We start from the raw sequence: 22,386 nt of genomic DNA, 5'->3' as shown, positions 1-22,386 counted from the left end.
ATGAGCTTTTTATAGATGTAAACCACATCCATGTGCCCAGAATCCACAGAGTCCTTGAGGAACTTCCGAACCTGAGCCCAGTCCCTAAGAGGGACTCTGATCTTCACGGGTGGAACGGCAAGTTGTGCGTGGTAAAAAGCAAACATCAGGTACAAGCCTCCTACTCGGATCTGGTAGCTGTACGGAGGCAGAAAGTACTTCAAGGCCGTGGCCAGCGTTACTCTGCAGAACCTCTTCAGTTCACCAACACGGGTGACACCATGAAAGACATCCGAGAAGCCCATCTCTCTCCAAACGGCTGAGAAGACCTCGTACCTGATTGAGTCGGTCTGCTGAAAGCGAGCCAGCAGCTGCTCCACATCTTCTGTCAGAGGAGTGTAGAAAAAGTCACAGTACACAGACTGAAACCGAGGCATGCTCAGGTCACTCACAGTGAAGCTCTGTGGAGTCTGAAGGAGGCCCGAGCAGATTCAAGATTCAAGAGCACCACCTGACGCTCGTCATTGGCTGATTAACAAAACAACGCCCACAGGTGTGCTGAAGGTCACCAGTTAACACGGTCACTCGTTAAGCTGCAACACCGTCTGAGAAACGAGAGGACAGAAGAGTTCCTCCATCAAACAAATCAGTATTCTGTAAAGCAGATTATTAAAATGAACGTGCAAAATAAATGATTAAAGTCTTAAAGTTGATCTTTATACATGCATTCAATGTACAGATGTGTTATTTTTATTAAACAAGGGAAAGTCATGATCAGTTTGATTTCCATCGCTCCATCTATATTTATGAATATATTTATGTTTAAAATAAACAAATACAGTTTTATTTCAATGACTCGGTTGTGCCTCTCTGTCTGTACACTGCTGCCATCTACTGGCGGAAAATACAGATAGTTTGATGATTTAACGTCATTGGTCCATTGATACATATGCTCGTATCATGGAGGCAGCAGTCATAGCAGCAGAGATGTATAAAGTACTGGAGTAAAGGAGTGGAGTAGAAGTACAAGTGCTATATCAAAAAACTGACTTGAGTAGAAGTTGAAGTGTTCATTAAACACCATACTTAAGTAGAAGTACTAAAGTATTCAAAATGTTTTGTACTTAAGTATTGCAAGTAGAAGTATGTAAAAAAAATTGCTACTCAAGTACTGAAAGTAAAAGTACAAGTAAAAGTACAAGTACTGTTGTTTATATTATTTCAAATATTTATTAGGGCACAACTTCTAATGTTACAGTGTTACAATGTTCATGGTAGAGTTCTGTGATTTCCCATGGTCTGTGAATGACAATAGTAACGAGTAACGATTCAGCACATGAAAAATGTATCGGAGTAAAAGTATTAAATTCATCAAAAATATGTAGTGCAGTAAAAATGGAAGTTGGGGAAAAAAATAATACTCCAAAAAAGTACAGATACTGCATTTTAGTACTTAAGTACAGTACTTAAGTAGTTCCACTTCGTTACTATACATCTCTGCATAGCAGGAATATCATTTGTTTTACATGTAAGTTTTATTAATCAAGAAACACTTTAGAAAGTTGTTCAGAGCGTTATTAAGCTGTTGAACGTCGCTGACATTGAATCCTGCTTCTCTCTCTGATGCTTCACATTGTCTGTTCAAACCAAAGACAACACACAGTCATTGTCTTTGTTGTGAATATTTAAAATGAACCACATAACCTGTCATAAACATCCCATAGCAGGTCTTATTATCAGACCTCAACAAGCTTTTACTTTACGTTGAAAATGTCACCTGCACATAACATTAGAACTGTGTCATGAATATTTCCAAGTAAAGTTTTGGACTTGTCATGTGGATGTCATTAAATGTTATAAGGTTGTGTCATGGCTGCATAGTCAGTCTATGTGGAGTTTGAGGAGACGTTTAAATCTTTTTACTTCAACTGAAATCAATGAAAATGTGACTGAAGTAAAAGTATCCAAGTAGAAGTACATTTCCCCTGCTGCTGTTATACTATCACATATTATATCATTACATTATCATGACTCATGCACACAGGCGTCAAACAGCTGCTCTGTTCTGAAGAAGCAGCAGCGCCGCCTGCTGTCTGTAAAAAGAAAGTGTGAAGAAGCAGCAGCGCCGCCTGCTGTCTGTAAAAAGAAAGTGAGAGAGTTTAAACCCAAAGGAAGCTTCTTGGTCTCACTGCAACCCCGGCTGCTGTTCTCAGGCCACCTGACATGTTCAGATGTTTGACATTTACCATATCCTCCACATGCTGGTGTTCACATCATGTCTGCTGTAAAAAGAAGACTAGAGGAATCTTCAATGGTCCGAACCACCTGGATAACACATCAGGCCGACTGTTAGTCACCTGTTTCACCTCATGACTTAAAAATCAACTTCTATTTAAACTTTACAAGTGAAGCGTCCCTGTCACTGTAAACTAAAAGAAAGAGTTAATTCATGAATAAATATTGAAGCTTTGCAACATGAAATCAAACTGCAGGTACACAGACCTGAAACAAACTCAAAGACAGAGAGTTTAGTATAGTTTCAATGGTAGTTTAATTTTAACATTCAACATAAGTATCAATTATCATCACTCACATATTTATGTGTTGTTGTTGTTTTTTAACCTAAAACCTGAAAAATGGAAACGAGTGTTACTTTCTATCGCCGATGACCGATAACTAACGGTGTTTTTATTCAGTTCACGATGAAGAACTGAACCTTGAGGATCAGCAAAGGAGGTGATGAGTAAAACGAAAGGAAGAAGAGGAAAACAACTGTGGCAAAGACGAGAGGAGACATGATGGACCAAGAGAAGCAGGGAGGGGAAGGAGGACAGACGAGGATAATACTGATATGTCTCAAACCCAGAATAATAGATTAACTGTGAAAGCGTGACAATATTTTGCACCTGTTGTAAACAAAGCAACAATGTATGAAGTAAACAATACAGTAGTAGTTACATTATAGTCTTTTGTTATACTTTTAATCATGTTAGTCATCTATGGAAAAGGTTTGCTTGTTTGTTTTTTTTTCAGCTGTGTTGTGGCACCTCGATCCAGATCTGATTTCTGGTTCACATGACAAAGTTACGTAACGTGGAAGGTTTGCTGTGATCAGACTGGAGCGCTCTCGTCTTATTTTGGTCAATAACAAATCATCGAAAACAACAAAAACAATCAGACCTGTGTTATATAATGTGATAACACTGTAAAAAAGGCTGCGATTTCACATTGAAGATATGGTTTCTGCAAACAAACGATTCAGCTTCTCTTGTTTTTTTATTCACACACAACCTGTTTATCTGTTGATGTAGGAAGGAAGGCCACCATTTGGATTGAGTTGTCATGGAGACAGGGTGTAAACGATCCCTTCATCCCCAGAAAAACCCAAAAAAGCTTGAACGTTCAGTAGCAGCCAAACAAATGATTTTTTCAAATTTCAGAATAAGTACAGCAAAGGCACTTGAAGTTGTCATCTCTGACTCATCCGTTAAGGCAAATGCAGTTTGACTTCGGCGTTTCCACCTGACTGAAAACCGATGGGATCGAATGGGACTTCCTGTTTAATTCAGATTCAAACCTCACGTGGCTCCGAGTCTGGCCGCGCAAACAGCAAACAACACAATATCAGAACAAACTGTTATAATAAACCGTCTCTGTGGAAAGAGTCTTTATGTTTTTGTTTTTGCTCAAAAGGACTCACGTGTGAGGAAGATGTCCATTATATAGTGAAGCAGGTTAGCTGGGCACGAACAGTTCCCTTTTTATTTTGTCTCCAAGAGAGAGAGGCCGACAGAAACTCTGCCACCTTCTTTCCTTTGTCGTGGATCGGAGCTCTTCTCTCTCAGTGTCCAAAGCCTCCCACACATCAGCACTCACATTAACATCATGCAAATACACTTGGAAAATATAAAATTCATTGGGTTAGGGTATATATTTATATAGATTTATACATACATATAAATTCATATACTTTTTAAGGAATGTTAATCTATTTTGCTGTGTATTTTTACTCCGTACAAGGTACAAAATAACTTTTCATACTATGTAACACAATATATAATCAACATATTAAAAAAAAACAACAACTTATCAGTCCTTTTATCATCTTTTAGAAAAAAAAATCCATAATAAAAATAAGTTCTATGTTTTTTCTCACTTATATCTTACAATATATTTTCTCTCTGTCAAAAAAAAAAAAACACGCACACATCCACGTCCCATTTTTGTTTTTCGTTTGTGGTTTTCTTCTTGGCAGCAAATTGGCGGCGGTCAAACTGAATGTGTGAAACAAAAAGATTTTAAAAAAAACAAAAAAATCACATAATGTTGGTGCTCGTCAGCGTGGAGGAAAAAAACAAACCAAAAACTCAGAGCGACGGCCTCGTTGACGTGTAGAATTCACAAAACGGCAGCGGTGGGTGTTGCAAAAAAAAACAAAAACAAACTAACAAGGACAAACTGCTGCTGGTGCTGTTACAACGGGCACTTGGAGCAGCCACATTCCAGAGCGGTTTCCATCTCCTCGGAGTACGAGGTGCCGTCGGTGCAGCGGAACACCGCCTTCCTCCTCCTGGTCTTGGTGACGCCGCAGCAAATGCCCGAGGGTACCGCCGCCTGGCAGGACCGGGGACAGTCCATGCGGGGGATCTTGCTGGTGGACGTGCACGTTCTCGTTGGCTGGTGGCGCTTCAGCTGCTCCCTCACCATCTCCCCTTGACATTTAAACTCTGCATGCGAACAGAGATGAAACACACACGTTACATGCACTGATATTTGTCACATTTCAAGACCGTCTCTTGATCTCCGTCTCCGTTTTACCTGCTTCACAGGTGGGTCCGGTGTATCCTGGCTGACAGAGGCAGACAGGCTCTCCTCCTTCTGACACGCGACACTCCCCGTGTCCACAGCGCATCCCTCTGCAGGCTGGAGGCTCCTGCCGTCGATCGCAGTACTGACCCTGGTAGCCTTCGCTGCACTTACAGCTGTAGGACTGACCCTTCGGCACACACGTGCCATGAGCACATCTGAAACGAGGAGGCAGTAGAAAGGAAGACGGGTTAGAGGAGGCGGGTATGATGGGCCGGATGTGTGTCTGTAGTGATAATACTGACCTGCTGTTCTGACAGGGGTTCGGTGCTGTTGTCTGATCACAAAGAGCCCCGCTGCGTCCTGGTGGACAGTCACATGTGACCCCCGTCTCTCCGCCCTCCCTGCACGGACCCTGGGCACACACACTGCAGGAATGACACCCTGGAAGAATGGCATCAGCCTGGAGACAGAAGAAGAACGGGAGAAGAAACAGTTAGGCCACAAAGTGATGAGACGAGCATGGACGTCTTCAGGTTCAGATCTTCCTCATGTAGTTACCTTTCCCTCGAAGCCTTGTGTCCGCGCTCCTCCCGCCGCTCGGTAACTCAGGTCTTGAGGCTCACCGTTTATCCGGACGTTGTGGATGCAGCCGTTAAAAGTCTGAGGGGAGCGCTCAGGGCCGGGTCGCAGACCTGAGGCCACCACCTGGGGTGGTACACCTGGGTGACGAGAAGACAGGAAGAGAGGGAGGTTAGTCAGGCTAGACTATTTCCTGTTTAGGTCCGAGGAATGCGACACATCAGCCCTGTTCTCGCATCCTTACACTTGGACATTATGCAGGCTGATGACGCACTTTTATGTTATATTTTCTTATTTTTTATCTTTTATAGTGTCTCAATCTTTGTGAAGTGCTTTGGTGCAAAAAGCTGTTTGCCATATAAATGAAATAAACTTTAGACTTGAAGAAAATAAGTAGAGGATAAAGAGGATCACTCGAGTCCCTGGATTCACTCTCGGTTGACATTCTCACTGTTGCACAATAACGTTTCTTTATAGGTCTTAAGAAAATAGACCGACTGTCCTCTTGCCCCCTTTTTTTTAACGGAGGAAAAGTTGAACAGAAACAGTTCTCCATCTCTCACCACATCCCTCGCTGGGACTTTGTGTGTATTTGCATGTTGTGTCTGTATGTACCCATGCATAGAAAACATGTAGGGCCACAAAAAGGAAGCAGAGGACAGACAGAAGCGTTCAGAACACTGTGCGTGAGCGTGCACGTACCTCCGATGTAAAGCTGGGTGTTGTGGTCGACGGAGGGCTGCCGTGCGAGCTTGCCCATGCTCTTTGGGGCACCGTTATCCACCACGAGGCTCAGCGAGCGGTTCTGAATCAACAGCTCGACCGTGTGGAAAAGCCCGTCGTTCACCGACTCCACGCTGCAACAAACACACACACAAAAGAGATTTTCAGTATGGTTCCTATTACGATAAATTACTGTTGAATTCTTCACCAGACGGGAGAATTAGGGAAGAAGAAAAAAAAAACACGATAGAGCAAAGTGGAAATGCTCGACACAAAACAGACTTTCATGTCAAACTTTTTGCTGTTTTGTTGTGTTTGCAAATCGACCAAACCGAATGAAAAAGAAATCTGTGTTATTCTCAGACATGAAACAGATGATTACATCCTCAGTGCACTGTTCTTCTGGACCGGGATTAAAAAACGAGGTCTTGATCTAGGCCATAGTTTCCTAACATAGGGGTGGAGGCCCACGACGGGTCCACTATAGTAGCACACAGGGGTAGCTAATTCGGATGAGCTGGAGCTCCTTGGGGGCTCTACTACCAAGTTCAGACCCTTGAAAGAAGCTCTGATATTTCTTTGGAGGGGATAAATGTTTCCACTGAAATGAACCAAGATCGTGACCTTTTGCACCACGTCTGACCCTGGAAATTAAGTGTGTGTGTGTGTTTGTGTGTGTGTGTGTGTGTGTCTGAGATTCCCCACTAAATGGTTTTTGCTGGAGGGGAGACAGACAGCTATAGAGACAGTGGTTTGGCACAGCCGAAAGAGGGAGAGAGAGAGAGAGAGAGACAGCGAGAGGGAAAAGAGAGAGAGGTAGATGGCGGGGTGGTAAAGTTGACTGTGCCTCCGTTCACCCACAATCTTCCTCCCCTGAACCCCTCCGGAGGAGAAGAAAACATCAAAAGCACAAAAGAACAAGTGAAGCCACTCTTTCCCGTTGGTGGTCCTGCTCCCCAAAACTCTCGCAGCTAAACATGAAGACAATGCGTCCCTTTGTCTGCAGACGCTTCTCTCGGCGTAACTAGCCGAGGAGCCTCGAGTGGGCTTTGACTGACAGCTGTTTATAGAGTGTTCAGATTACAGTGATGTTACATTAACGGCCAATGGAGCGGGGGTTGTGAGTTCTGGAGGCGGGCCAAGCGCGACTTTGGTAGAAAGAAAAAACGCTGAGCGGACAAAAGGAGAGAGGGGAAACAGAAGGAACAGAGCAGGAGGAGGAAGAGGGATGATTAAAGAGATGCAGCATGATGATGGAGATGTAGAACAATGCGAGAAACGAGGAGGAAGATAACGAGGAACAGCGATGAAGGGTCTGTAAGCTGTACGTAGGGGAACATTTGTTGTTGTCATATAAACACGTGAACTGGCTGAAAGCTTCAAATCTTTTGGAAAAAACTTCCCAAACTCAAACAAAAATGAAATTACCGACATGATCGATGAGAAACAAAGTGTTCATTCAATCCACAGAGAAGATGCACGCTGTTCTCCTGGACATCAGGCTTGTTTCTACAATAAGAGACTGCAGACCTAACGCAGACACATTCATGGTTTCCATTAGGAAGCATGTAATTAAATAACGATCTCAAACAGGCCCGAGCGAAATGATGGTCTGCTAGTCTGAAAGATTAGCTTCCTGTCCTCCTATCTGCACTTTGTGTTCCCTCCTTTCCTTTTTCCTGATTTCTCCTGGTATCTTCTCCTCTTTTCCTCCTCCTCTAACAACAATCACTTCCACTCCTCCTACGCTTGCAGAGCGTCTCTGCGTTCACCCACTCCTTTAAGTGTCTGGAGAGTCAAATCAAACAAGCGGCTCACACGGTTAAAGACACACGTTTGAACTTCACACACTCATTTTGGCACACACACACACACACACACACACACACTCTGTGAACCTGCTGTGACACCACAGCTCCACCAGGTGGCAGTAGATGACCGGTGGTGGGCTTCGACGTGCTGAGCTGATGCCAAACCTGCAGCAGCAGGAGTGCCAGCATCATGTGATCATGTGACAAATACATAAATGCATCTTCATCTTTAGTTGTATATTTCTGTGAACGCTGCGTGATGAGTGTGTGTGTGCTGACGTGTGCATTTCAGCCTCTTTGAAGCCGGTTATGGACTTCAATAAAAACAAACACACGGCCTCTCTCTCTCTCTTTTATTCTCAGTTTATTCGACCAAACCCACAAGGGGACGTCAATTTCCTGTCAGCTCAGAATCAAATACACCCTGAATGAGCTCCCACACACACACACACACACACACACACACACACACGAACAAACTCCACTAAAACTTCCTAAAAAACCAAAAATGCTGTTTTTTTTTTTGTATTTATAACTGAATCAAATACAAACCCAGAAGTAATTACAGGTTGTTGACGATATTTAAAAGAAAAAAGAAAAAAGAAGAATATTTGGATTAGAAACAACCGCTCAGATCAGCTTACGCTGTTAAATCTAATTAGGCACTGCTATCGTTTACTCAACCGCATTTGTGGTGACGGCGTTTTTGTTAATATATACTCGTGTGTTCACGTGTTTGTCTCCATGTGCATGCATGCATGTGCAGTTTTTATACGCTCCATGTATGTATTTGCATGTTTGTGTGTGTGTGTGTGTGTGTGTTTAGCAGCCCAATCTGATTAAAATGATGTTCAGCAGACAGGCATCCCGGTCCCATATTGCCGTGGTAACCTCAATTAGTCATTGCTGAGACGGCAGCTGCTGAACGGCGAGCTCCGTCTTTGTTTTTTTTTTCGCCGGTCAGTTCAGATGAAATTTGTACTTTTCAGGATGTTCGCGGCGTTTTGATGTCGTTTCAGCACTATAAGGTTTCAGTATTATAATATCTGAATTGCCTCGGAGCGTTTTTAAAACCTATAATGTCGGAGGATTGTCTGATTGTTTGCTTTAACCGCAGCCCTGTGGTTTTTCTTTTGAAAGCCAGAGTCAGGTCAGGCGTTCTGTCACTTCACTAAACTTGTTTTTTACAAAGGCTGAAACATTTTAAGAGCTGAATAAAAAAAACAAAAGCTCGTGTAGAAGCTGTGTGATTCTGACAGTCTAAGTATGAGTGGATATACAGATAGATTAAACCTTTTCGCACAACTACCGTGATGTTTTTATTCATTTTATGGGCCAAAATCAGGAGGACCTGTGTGGCTCTCCAGGTGGATACAAAGAAAAGGAACACCTGTATAATGTTACGTTTCCCGTATAAACGTATTTTGCCTTCTTTGAGGGTATCTAAGGGTTTATACCATCCATCAGATGCCAACATCTTCAGCCTGGGCACCTCGATCAAGTCCTGGACGCCCTTTTCCGCACATGATCCCTCACTGGCTTCCCACCTGAACCAAACTGCCAACAGTGCAGCCGAGGATTTGACCCCGGGATGCCGCTTGATTTCAAACAATTATGATTGTTATATAATAATTGTTGTTCTGTCTTTAGAGGATGTGTGTGATTTCAGATTTTAAAGACTCTACTCTCTTATTTCTTAGATTTTCTTGACAGAACTGGTGCAAAATGAAGAATAATCGTTTAGTTTTTGGTCTGTATTCATTGTTTAGGTGTAGCACCTGTCCGTCAATCCTCCTTTTTCTTCTCTGCATCCTTTTCCATCTTCCTCTGTCCATCCATCATCATCCCTCCTCGCCCTACTTCTGTCTCCTCTCTCCGTCCACTCCTCCATCTCCTCCACACCTTTCTTTATCGTCCCTCCCTCCGCCGCTCGCTGATGAATAACAGGAGATGTGCTCTCTTTGACCCGATGGGAGATTAGTGTGGCATTAGTAAAGGGCAGCACATTAATACATACACAACAAACACACACACCCTGTGTGTACTACACACACACACACACACACTCGCATGTTCATGTAACACCAGGCATGCATAACCACTTTCATCTGTTGCTAATGAGGGCACGGTGAAGGACTCGTACACCTTCTCCTGTCTCTCTTTCTGTCACCCTCTCTCCCCTTTTCCTTTTCACCTACAAACACAAAGCTCATCCACTCGTGCGCCTCTCTTTTATGCTTTTTTTTTATTTTCATTATTATTCCCTCTGCTTTCCACCCCTGTGTCACCCTGCCGAGGCGACTCCTTCATCTCCTCTCTCTCCTGCTCTCTATTTTTAAATCCGATTTCTGCTTTTTTAATTGCGGCTGGTACCTCGTCCAGACGTTAACCGGGCAGGTATGTATGTGCTCATGCATAATTTAGCCCTACGGCACACTGTACTGTGCGTACACGGGTCTCCACATCTCCTCTTTGTCTTGCTCGACCCCTCTCTTTCTGTTTTACTACATTTTATAGTGACCTAATCTCTTAGACACACCGTAGGTATCCAACCACGATCAAATCTGTGTGTCAAAGCCACTTTTAACCCATTAAAACTGACGTAACTCATTAATTTATTATATTACCAGCATTACTTTCACATTTGTGTGTCTTGGTCTGACTACAACTGCTACATTTCAGCTCGTTGTCAGGAGCTGGCTCCAACGTTAAATGCCCTTCCCGGGCTCTCTGGGTTCCTACACAAGATAACCAACGCAGGGATCACTCAGAACCATCCCGGGGACTGGCACCGCTCCCTGGCTCTCTCTCTCTGGGTTGTACAACCGCAGTAACTGTACAGACGGTGCCATGTTCGGGATGTGCCAAAAAAATGCTGCGCTCAAGATTGTGGTGGTTAAATAGTTACGCCATTCTGGACAGTATCAGCTGAATGGTGGCAGGACGTTGAAGCTGAGCTGTGCTGTGCTGTGCCTAGACATGCGGTTTGAGTCCGTTTTTTTTTTCTCTCGATGCATTTCCAAATTAGGGCAGATAAGATTTTTTTTTTTTGCAACGCTTAGGACTCGTGCAATCAAAAGATGGCAAATACAGAGGGATACATAGAAGCTTGTGGTATGAGCTTGGAGCTGGGCCTCGTCTCCCTGCAGACTGCTACACATGACACAGAGTCAGTGTTTACTTACTGCTCGGCATCGTGAGTTTGATTCTATGGATTCTGTTTCTGTCTCTCACTTTAATCGTGTCTCACTTAATCTTTCCTTCCCAAGCTCCTGTGCACTTTATTCCTCATCCTTTGACACTTTCTCTCTCTGATCCTTGCAGTTTTTCTTGCACTCTGTCCTTCCGTCCTTCCGTCCGTCCTTCCGTCCGTCCGTCTGTCTTCCTCCCAGGCGTGGCCCGTGTCAAGTTAACAAGAGCAGACAGGGATAATTCCCTGACTCACTCTGTGGTTTACTTTTCCCCCTCTGCTCTTCTCCCCGCTCTCTCACTCCATCCCTCTGTCATCCCTCGCTCCTCTCTCATCCATCCTGCCGTTCAGCCGCGTCTCATGGTCTTTTCATTTCGACTTCTCCTATCCATCTGTTTTAGCTCTCCTCCTCCGGCGGGCGACCTATTCTGACCAGTTATCTCTTTATCGCTACTCTCGCCATCCATCTGTCTTTTCTGGCTGTATCTCCATCTGACGACCGCCTCTCAGCTGATTCATCTGTCTTTCCACGCATCCATACGTCCCCCCCCTCTCGCTGTCCTCTCCTGTTCAGCCTTTTCAGGCCCCGTCGCCACCTCCCTCCCCGCTCCGTGCCAGCGCTTTAATTAGATTCACCCCATCGTTTCCATCCTTCCTTCCTGTCTTAACCATCCCTTTCCTCTTGTCCTCTCCTCGCTTTGAAGGATGTGTCATGTTTTGTTGAACACTAGCACATATTCCGGTTATGGTCATGTTTGGGATAAGTGGTTTTCTACACATCTCCTCAACCGAGATTACAAACCGATCTCATTCATGCGAGGAAACAGAATATCACCACAGAAATGGAAAGTGCACGGGCTGCAGAAAACAAAACCAGGCCAGGGTGGCAAATTGTTGTTCTGGCCTGAAAAGCATCATCTGTGCTGATGACCTCCTGGCATATATCCACTCTGCTGAAGTCTCCTTGAGCAGGTCACCGCTCTGCAGGAGACCCTGTGCTTTGGCCTCTCTGGAGGTCATCAGCGTCACATTATTATTATAATTTAATTCTGTTTATGCATCAGTTTATCAAAGGCCAACGAAGACAGAGTTCACATTTAGCAACATGATGCTACATTATACTTAATAACCTCTGGATGACTAACAGTATCTGTTTCTGCACAATGCTCCAAAGCCTGTGAATACTTTAAGATATTTTTTTTGGCCTTTTCAAGCTTTTATTTTGATAGAGACAGCTGAAGGGTGACAGGATGTGGGGAAAGAGCCACAGGTCGGATTCGAACCCAGGACCGAGCCTTCACACACGGGGCGACGCCGTCCCAACTGGAGGAGAAACTTGTCCCGTCGTCTGTCCCGCCGAAGCTCAAATTTAACTTTTCGTATCGGCGTGGAACACCCTGAGGGCAGGGTCGGCGCAGACCGTCTGCTCGCAGACCCGAATGTTATGACTGAGCAGACTGTATGCGTCCATGTATGCAGACACCAAATGTAGCAGTATAAACAGAACCACATGGGTGTTTGCTGTTCGTGGAGTTTATCCGTCCGTTAACAGTTTAACACCTCGCGTTAAACTGTTAACAGCGTGCAACTCGATCACTTTCTCTCCCCTGAAACTCGACGTGTGAACGCGTCAACTCAGTTTTCTCAGAGGGAAAAAATAAACTTGTCTAATTATGACAAAATACTGCAGGATAAGTCGAGCAGATGAATTTTAAATATAGGTATTCAGATTTTCCTGTGGGCGCAGGACTTTTCTGGACTGTGCACAGAAACAGAAATACCTGATGCAGAAACAGTCTTTGCCCTTGACGTAGTAAATTGTGGCTTCAGTTTTCCTCGCCCACAGCCACTCGCAGGATTTATAATATGACGTAACGTCGTAATCCTAAAGTCAAATTTATTATGAGCTGAGTGCACATTATCATCAGAAGCAGTGAGGCTACCACTGCCTCCTCCTCCTCCTCCTGCTGCTGCTGTGACCTTGTCTATATATCCACAGAGACAAAAGAACAGAGCGAAGCCAAAACCACAAACCAAGACGTCACACGCGGGGAGAGAAAAACGCTGATTGAAATATAAAGAAAGAAGAATGGCGACTCATTGAGAAGGCAGCAAACTCTCCCACTTCTCTCCCTCTCTCTCCCTTAATTCATTAAATTACACTAACATCTGTCTCTCCTCCTCTCCTTGATTTGCAGTTGGCATAATAACGCAGACTGCTGCGATCAGTCAAAAGCGGTACAAGAGGCATTTTCGATATCTATATTATACCTTAGTGTAATTATGTTAAAAATGAGACCTTGGTCAAGATGATTGGTAGCCTCTCTCGCTCTCACACCACTGGTATTGTTGGTGTTTTTTCAAGCTGAAGGGCATTTGAGTTCCTTTCCTTTGCTGGACTACATGTTGGAAGTGTGTTTTTTTTTCCGTCCCCCCTTTAACACCTTTCATTATCTGCGGCTGCGAGAAATCCTGGAAACTTTCGCTTTATTTGGACTGGCACGCCAATGCCCGCTCGCTGCCGTGTGCAATAAAGCAATCTGCTCTTTGACGTGAAGTATTGCAACGATGCAGATGCAACTTTACGGCGCTGCTTTCTTCCACTGCATCCATTTAACCAGATGAGGCTTTGTGGACAATTATCTTACCAGCAGTCTTTCTGGTTGGTGTTTATTCAAATGATGCGTTATCAAGTGTTTCGTATGGTTTGTGCCTGTGCTACAAACTGAATATTCCTTGCACACACGTGGTATTTAATCCTGGATCATATATCCGTCGCTCTCCGTCTTCCTGCCACAGACAGAATCGATAGCATCACTCAGCAGCAGATGGACACGAGCCCTTTCTCTCTCTCTCCTCGTCCACTTTAACGTAAAGTCTCCGTCGCAGACCTTCACTTCTCCTTTTGACCTCTTTCAATCCACCCTATATTCAGGCGATGAGGCGGCAACACGTCCGTACTGCACGCTGTTCATGCTCTGCTGTGAAAGTGAACAAAAAAGCCTGTTCGTCTTATTTTGGGAAAAGTCAAACGGGGACACGTCTTCTAAATAAGATGGCGTGTTGAGTTTGGGCGGCTGTGGTCAGGAGGTAGAGCGGGTCGTCCAATAATAAGATGACCGGCCCGGTTGATCTCCCGGCTCCTCCTCCGGTCTGCATGTCGAAATGTCCTTGAGCAAAATACTGAACCCCAGATTGTTCCATCGCTGTGTTGATGCGTAGCTCCCAATAACTGAGACACAGCTGGTTTAGAAGTTGAGTTCGAGCTTCCTGGCTTGTATAAAATCATAATAATAACTTACACAGTTTGTCCCTGCGTTAAGAGCTCCTGACTTCATGGTATAGGTGTCTTCAACCATGTTTGACTTGTGCTACTTAGAGGCAGGCAAAGTTCTGGCAGTGTCTTTAATGATTATGTGGATTTGACTTTGAGTTAACCATATATGCTTTTATATTATTATTTCTGCAGCTATATAATGTCGTTTGAGTCGGTCTTTTGTGTTTGTTTGTAATGCCACATGCTGTAATACCTCTGCACAAAAACCCCTAAACGGTTTCCTCCCATAAGTAACTACTGAAAACATTATCATGCTCTTTTCCTGGATTACCGTCGCTGTTACCGTAGCTCACCGCAGCGTATCCATTCCTATGAAACCCGTGAACGTAGCTGATTACACATAATCCGAGGGCTTTCGCGAGGCTAACCCTGAATGAGGCCTTTTGTTTCCACCGTTTGAAGTCTTACCTAGAGAGACTTTCGGTGGGTTTCACTCAGGGACGCGACTGTCTAGTCGGGATTGTGGAGGAATTTTTTGGAGTTCATGTTTGTTTATAGAGGGAAGTGCTCAGACATGGATCTGTTACTGTGTGTGTGTGTGTGAGAGGAGAGAGAAATATACCCGTGGATGTGTGTGTGTGTGTGTGTGTGTGTGGACACATCGACTGAAAAGAACTGTGTAGAAAACCTTTTAACATTCGGTTGTCAGCATCTATAGAGTATATACAGCACACGTCTGTATTAAAGCGTCCTGGCATTACCTTGAAGCTGTGTAACATTTCAACAGATGACTCACCCAGTGCCTTGAACTCATGTTTCAGCTGAATCCAGTGTAATATAATTTGAATCTTATTGAATAAGTGTAAATAAAGCAGCTAAAATGAATGAATAAAGTGAATGAGCAGAAATGAGTGAACGTGTGTTTGAAGGATCATTCGGTTCTATCTAGTGTTGCAGCTGCTGATTGCAGCCGCCTCGCCTCACCCTGTCCTTCTTAGCGTGACCGTGGTCACAAATCATCATCCTAAACACAGTTATGCGTATTATACTCCACGTGTTTTCAGTCCTGAGGGTAAGAAGGTGAGTCCTACCTGTACACAGTGGTGGGTGGGTAGTTGGTGATGTCGTAGATGAGTCGTATGTGCCCCTGGTACAGCTCCAGCGCCAGCGGGTCATGGTCCTCCTTATACAGCAGAATACCGTTGTCTTTATCTGTAGCCACCTGGAGACAAAGACACAAATATTTCGAATATGAAAAAATGAAATGAAAACTATAACCCCGTCATTTAATAATTTGGCAGATAATTTCCACATAGAGACACAAACTTTATGATGAAGATCGAGGTGGTTGTTGCGAGGCAAACACATGACTGCAGCCTAACTGACTGCCTCACCTAAATGAAGTTAAATACGTCTGTTAATAATCTCTGACCACACTTTGTTCAGAGTGTTTTCACACGCTTGAAGCTGTAGTGACGTGCGTACAAGTTTCTCAGCCTCTTTTAATCAGCCTGCATCGATGTGGCTGCATGAAAACGAGCAGAAAATGTAAATTTCACCACTCGCGTCCCCAAACGAGGTCACTACACCCCCGCCTCCGCCTCCACCTCCACCTCCACCTCCCTCCAACACTTGACATGTCACACTCGCTCGCGTGCTCCGCTAAGCGCTAACTAACTAGCGAGTGGAAATGGGGGGCCACGGGGGCCAAGCACTTAACACTTTCTGGCTTCAGTGGAGCATGGCCAAGTCAACACCTGCTAACAAGCTGCCGGAGAAAGAAGAGAGATCGAGAGAGTGCAGAGCGAGAGGAGAAGCAGAGAGAGAGAAACGTACGGGACAAAAGGAGGAGAGATGGAAGGTGGAGGAGGAGAGAAATGGGATGCAGACTGAAAGAAAAGAGAGAAAAGTGCTAAAGAGAAGGAGAAAAAACATCCAGTGATTTATGAAGTGCCATGGTCCTTTCATTTTTTTCTTCTCTCTCTTGCCAGTCAGGGCCTCTTGGTGGAGTTTAAACAGCCTTGGCACATTGAAAGCTCCTGGCAGGAACACAGAAAGTCACGCACACACACACACACACACACACTTAAACAGACCCAAACAGGTGGTAAATATCAATTAGACTGCTCTCCGTTTCTTGTTTCTCTTTCGCCCACTCGCACTCTCATTTCCAAACGAAAAAAAAAAACAGGAGGAAAATATGTCTCTATTAGGAGGAAACTCTCAGGTGTCCAGAACGTATATTCTGTGTGTGTGTGTGTGTGTGTGCGATGGAAACAGAGGGTGTAGCAGATGTTTGCTTTGCTTTGTCGGCACTAAGCCGTGCGGCTCCATGGGCTCGATTCGAGCAGCTCGCGGCTCTATTTCAAAGATGTTTTCCATTTAGAGCAGCAAGAAGAATCTGGCTTTTGTATTTTTTTTTACGACACGTGTCCGACATATTTCAGTTTCTGCTAGTGTGAGAAGGAATTTCTCAAGCGAATGTACCTGCAGTGAAATATGAGCCGTGGGACGGAGCTTCGCGCCGGGAAGCTCCACGTACCCATCCCGACCCAGGAAGTGAACCGTGGCCATCTTGTCGCATTTGTTGCCGTAGAAACTGGGCATGCAGCGGCACACGGGCTCCCCGGCGACCACCAGGCACTGGGCGCCGTTCTGGCAGTCCGATTGGTCGCAGGGGCTGGTCTGGAGCAGGATCATTGGTGGAGGGTTCTCGCAGAACAGGCCGCTGTGAGGAAAGAGGGATGGAACAGGAGATAAGTTATTCATAGAGCTTTAATGAGGCGATTTGTTGTGTTCGCTTCCCCTGATACAACTTGTTTGGTACTTGTTCTACATTTTGGCTCATTGCATTTAATCTGGGGATTACATTGGAAGGTAATATCCTTAAAGGAAATGGACATCAGCAACAGACTGTGCATCTACTTTCCTTGTATTCCTCTTTTTCCTGCTGTTTCCTCCCTGCATCGCTATGATTTCCTCTCTCTCTCTTTCTCTTTCTCCCTGTCCCTTGTGATGAATTTGTTTCTCTGGTGCCAACAGTCTCTGCTATAATTAACCACATGGAGCTGCATCTGCTGCACACACACTCTCTCTCACACACACACAGTAGGTCCAGACAGTCAAGTGTCTGATTATGAAGCGCCATCTGTATCTCCTCCCTGTCTGGCCCCATGCAAGCGTGTTTTCCAGCGATGATGTGTTTCCGTGACTCTCACCTGAAACCCTCTTTGCAGACGCACGTATAGCCGTTGACGGCGTCCACGCACTCGGCTCCGTGTTGACATTTATTCTCCAGACAGTCATTGTAGTCCTGCTCACAGTGTTGGCCCACGTAGCCCGGTAAACACTCACACCTAAGAGTGACATGGAAATATGGATTGGATTACTGTGTGTGTGTGTGTGTGTGTGTGTGTGTCAGGTCATGATTACAGATGATTTACTGTCAAAGAGGCGACAGGTTTCTGTAGCTGATGTTTTTTAAAACACCAAATTTTCCTCCTTAAATTGCTCGTTACATTTCAGTTCTCTTTCTCTACAAGCTGCTAAACATACAGAGCAAAAAATGTAGATTTGACTCTGCAGGTTATGTTTAAAGGAGTACTGTCATGAAAAAATATTCTTGTGTGGGCTGCTGTGCATGCATGCATGTGTACAGATTGTGTATAATGTCTGAACCCTCTAAGACGGACGCGTGTTTTAGGTTAAAGACAAAAAAGTTGACATGCATCAGGACAAAAAGGACTTCAACGTGTCGCAGCACGGCTTAACTTGTTGACATCACTGCCTCGTGTCACTTGCAGTGCTGTGACCTTTGACCTCCCGCCGTCACTCACCTGTAACTTCGGCCAACTTGGACGCACTTCGAGTCGTGCTGGCAGGGATCGAAACCTTGGAGACAATGGTCGACCACCTCCTCGCACAGGTCGCCTGGTGACAAGGAATGAAATGTGTTTTTTAGTGATTAAAAATGTTTGCGAAGATTATTTTTCAGAATAAAAGCAGGAGCGGGTCGCGGGAATCGTGGGGAACAAAGGCAGAGAGTGACAGAAGAAGATCAGTCACATGTTCTCTGTCAAACGACAGCAGAACAGAAAGAGAACAAGGGATCGTTTTCATATGTGTCGTTCCTGTTCAAGGCCTCACACACACACAAACACACACAGGGCTGATGGAAAGGGGGGTTAATAGTCTGTGTAACAGTGGCTACACACACATGTATGCACACACACACACTTACATGCTCAAAGGGTGAGAAGGGTTAACAGTGTGTGTGAAAGCAGTAGCTGAAGTCGGTCATATGAAGGAAGACGGGATTGACAAAGGTCAAGCGCATTTCCATCATTCTCTGCCTGCTTTAATCTAATCCTGCCGCCTCCACCTCCACCTCCACCTCCACCTCCACCTCCACCCCGTCTGTCTCCACCGCTCCTTTCCCATGTCGCTTTTAGACGCACGTTGTTTGAAGATGACATCTGAAGCTGCATAAGCTACAAAGAAACGTGCAAAAACTTTGTGACACGAAAGTAAATTTGAGGTGTCTGTCACACTGAGCGCCTCCTGGGCCCGGCTATTTCACACTTTGGACACTCACTTAAAGATGCCAACATTCATTTATCAACGAGGAATTAGCTGTGATACCTTATTATAATTGCCATACACAAATGAGACCGTCGTGGAGGTGGTTACTGAAGATGATAAACACGTTGGGATTGATTTACCCGTCGGCCTTTAATTCGTCCTGACTGTGAGACACAGTCAGAAGGTTTCACTGCAGCTCAAATCAGTTCTGGTGCCACAAAGCAACTCAGATTATTGCCAATGTTTAATATGCTTCAGAGCCTGACACAGGTATTCTGTTCTTTCACACAAAGTGATCATGAGAGCGATTAAATCGTATTAAAATGCGACGCACATTTAAATCGTGTCGCGATTCGATGCACATGTTAACATCAAGGAGGTAAAAGACACAAATATTGCAGAAATATTGACATACACTCATAACTTGATGTTTAATTAACGTTTATTTGTAGGTGAGGAGGCGTTTATGGTCCCTGATGAGTTTATCGACACTTTCCATGAAGATTTCTAACACTAATAGTTGGATTTTCATAAAAACGTGTCGTTCATAGTCTCCAGAGAACGAACCCTGAAGCTCTTGGTGACATCATGACCTTTCCTCTTTGGATGCTGCGTCAGCTAATCTACAAGACTCGAGCGGAGCACATCCGGACTCAGGCTTGAGTTTTTAAACCGTGACTCTCTCATTTTGGAACGAAACTCCTCGGGTTGTAGAAACCTTATATCAGCTGTTTAAAAGGTCTTGTGACCTTAAATCCTAATTCTCTCCCTCCTCCTCCTCCTCCTCCTCCTCCTCCTCCTCCGGTGGAAATATGACGTGACAGTCTCGGTTTGCTGAGTTCGGGTAAAGCTGAGCAGCAACTAACGAAAAAAGGACCGTCCTCTGTTAATGTGACACCTGATGATTACGCCCCCGTTCACTGAGCTGGAGTGGAGTGGAGGTTCAGAGCCAAAGGAACCAGCTGTGTGCATACGTGTGTGTGTGTGTGTGTGTGTGTGTGTGTGTGTGTGTGTGTGTGTGTGTGTGTGTGTGTGCTCAACAGCTGTATGTGGTAAGGTGGCTGGCAGCGTGGAGAGGCCGCTCTATGCCAACAACGATAATGACATGGTGCGTGTGCGGGTGTGTGTGTGTGTGTGTATATTGACTAAGATCCAGTGTCAAAGGGGACCAGCTGTGTGTGTGTGTGTGTGTGTGTGTGTGTGTGTGTGTGTGTGTGTGTGTGTGTTAGAGGACGCTGTCACAGATAGAAAAAAAAACTTCCCAGTCAGCACTTTAGCTTCAACTTGCTGGACTCCACCGACTCTCTCTCACTCCTTTCTGCCCTTTATCGGCTCGTTCTTTACCCTTTTCCCTCGCTGTGTTTATTTTTCCCTTCTCCCTTCAGTCCACACTCCCTCTCTGCCATCTCTCTGTCATTCCCTCTCTCTCTCTCTCTTTCCCTCCCTCTTCTGTGTGATTGCTCTTTCAACCTCCTGGAGGAGCAGTTTCAGGTCACTGCGGAGAGGCTGTCCATTACTAACTTCCTATCCAGTAAAGTGGAAAATATGATTTTGTGTGTGTGTGTGTGTGTGTGAGTGAGTGAAGGGACCCTCCCGGTCTCTCAGGAGGAAAAACACAGGAATAGCTGCTATGTGTGTGTGTGTGTGTGTGTTTACCTGTGTAGTTCGGTGGACAGACGCAGGTGTAGTTGTTGATCCCGTCGATGCAGGTGGAGTTGTTCTCACAGTCGTTGTCTTCACAGTCGTCTGGGTTTATTTCACAACGTTGGCCCTCGTAACCTGGTGGACACACACAGCTACACACACACACACACACAGACAAACACGTGTTATAAGATACACACACACACTCCTGCTGCACAGCTTGAAATATAATCAATCGGCCGGATCAATCAGATGCTCGACTTCACTTCCCCTTAAATTCTCCTTTAGGAGCTTTAAAGGAAAAACAGTTTGATCTGTATTCTAGCCGGGTTTCTCCCATTCCTGCACCACCGGAGCCACGGCAGATCTATATTTAGCGATCCATTTAGTGAGACACCATTTCATGTCTCATTTTATAGCAGAGATGAAATTTTAACATGGCTGTTCAAAGTTTAAACTACTACCCCCCCCAGGCAGTCATCCCCCTTTTTTTAAACGCAGTCCTCCGACTCGTGTCGTCTCGGGTTTTTTCTTGTTGGAGGTTGATTAAAAAAGGTCAAAGTTATCGTCTAATGAAGCAGAAGAAGAAACTTCCCAAACAACCGTCGAGAGCTGAGAGAAAGGAAAAAAAAAAAAAAAACATGCTGAGATGAACTTTTATTTTCTCGTTTGATGCCGCTGCTGTCCGACACCACCCACCTGGGCAACTCTGAAGGAATTATCAAAGCGTCCTCCTCCGCCCTCCTCTCACTCTCATCCCTCCCCTCGTCTTCAGATTCATTTCACCCTCCTGTCTTCTCTCACCAGCCCTTCATCTCTCTCTCTCTCTCCTCCTTCTTCCCACCCTTCATATCTCAGTCCGGTTAACTCCTTATAATAGATCACACACACATAAAGTTTGATAAATCTGACCACAGCTGCACTAAAGAGCTCGCCCTCTCCCACGACTCTTTACTCTTCTTACATGTTAGTGAGTCAAGTTGCTTTTATTGGGCAGAATATCGAGGTCATCGCAGCACATTAAGAACGCTCACACACACTTATTTGTACGACACCGTACCCTGAACGTCTTCCTTTATTTTGTTATTTCCGGGTTCTTTTTTGTTTCACTCGGACTTTTCTAATCCAAAGTTGCTGCCTCACGCTCTCGTTGGTTACCCACGACCCTGACGATCTGTCTGTCTGCTGCTAAAGCTCAACTCGAAGCTGTGTTAAGACTCCAAAAACAAATTAAACCCCTGAAATGCAATGAGTGTTTTAAACTGCTGTGGCTAACATGTTAGAATCCAGTTGCCTGCTTGCTTGCACACCAAGCGGACACAGAACAACATGAACATATCATCCATCCCTTGTGTCTAACTGATTATCCTCATCAGCCTATCCCAGCTGACTTGGGGCAAGAGGCGGGGTACTCCCTGCACAAGTTGCTCAGATTCACACCGATGGGCAATTTGGAGTCACCAATTAACCTGTTAAGTGTCTTTGGACTGTCGGGAGAACCCGGAGAGAACCCACGCAGACACGGGGAGAACATGCAAACTGCTGAGAACCTTCTTGCTGTGTGGTGACAGTGTTAACCACTGCATGGACAGATCATTGGGATCAGATTTCATGCCAGAATAAAGTCAAACCTGCATCTATCAATGCTGGTTTATGTGTTGGCCAGTAGGAATGAGAAGAATGAGCTAAAAGCTGCACAGAGCTGGACTGACGAATGCTAATATCCACATATTCCCATGCAACATGTCACTAAACGTTACAGTACACCGACGTCTCAGTGACAAAGAAAAAAC

The 22,386-nt window shown here is 44.9% G+C and overlaps 1 protein-coding gene across 1 annotated transcript in view; it reads right to left on the bottom strand.

Moving 5' to 3' along the window:
- Nucleotides 1-3,652: 3,652 nt before the first annotated feature.
- slit3 (slit homolog 3 (Drosophila)) overlaps nucleotides 3,653-22,386 on the bottom strand; it is a 232,266-nt gene continuing 213,532 nt past the window's right edge. Inside the window, exons 30-39 of the mRNA XM_027281844.1 lie at nucleotides 20,606-20,745; nucleotides 18,205-18,298; nucleotides 17,587-17,724; nucleotides 16,856-17,096; nucleotides 15,460-15,590; nucleotides 6,070-6,224; nucleotides 5,347-5,507; nucleotides 5,091-5,248; nucleotides 4,798-5,003; nucleotides 3,653-4,706 (exon numbers count right to left, since the gene is read on the bottom strand). Of these exons, the coding sequence (XP_027137645.1) occupies nucleotides 4,453-4,706; nucleotides 4,798-5,003; nucleotides 5,091-5,248; nucleotides 5,347-5,507; nucleotides 6,070-6,224; nucleotides 15,460-15,590; nucleotides 16,856-17,096; nucleotides 17,587-17,724; nucleotides 18,205-18,298; nucleotides 20,606-20,745 (1,678 nt within the window). The 3' untranslated portion in view covers nucleotides 3,653-4,452. The remainder of the gene's footprint in view (nucleotides 4,707-4,797; nucleotides 5,004-5,090; nucleotides 5,249-5,346; nucleotides 5,508-6,069; nucleotides 6,225-15,459; nucleotides 15,591-16,855; nucleotides 17,097-17,586; nucleotides 17,725-18,204; nucleotides 18,299-20,605; nucleotides 20,746-22,386) is intronic.

The sequence above is a fragment of the Larimichthys crocea genome, chromosome I (assembly GCF_000972845.2).
Source record: "Larimichthys crocea isolate SSNF chromosome I, L_crocea_2.0, whole genome shotgun sequence".
In the NCBI taxonomy this organism is placed as follows: domain Eukaryota; kingdom Metazoa; phylum Chordata; class Actinopteri; family Sciaenidae; genus Larimichthys; species Larimichthys crocea.
This window is presented reverse-complemented; position numbering and strand designations above follow the sequence as displayed.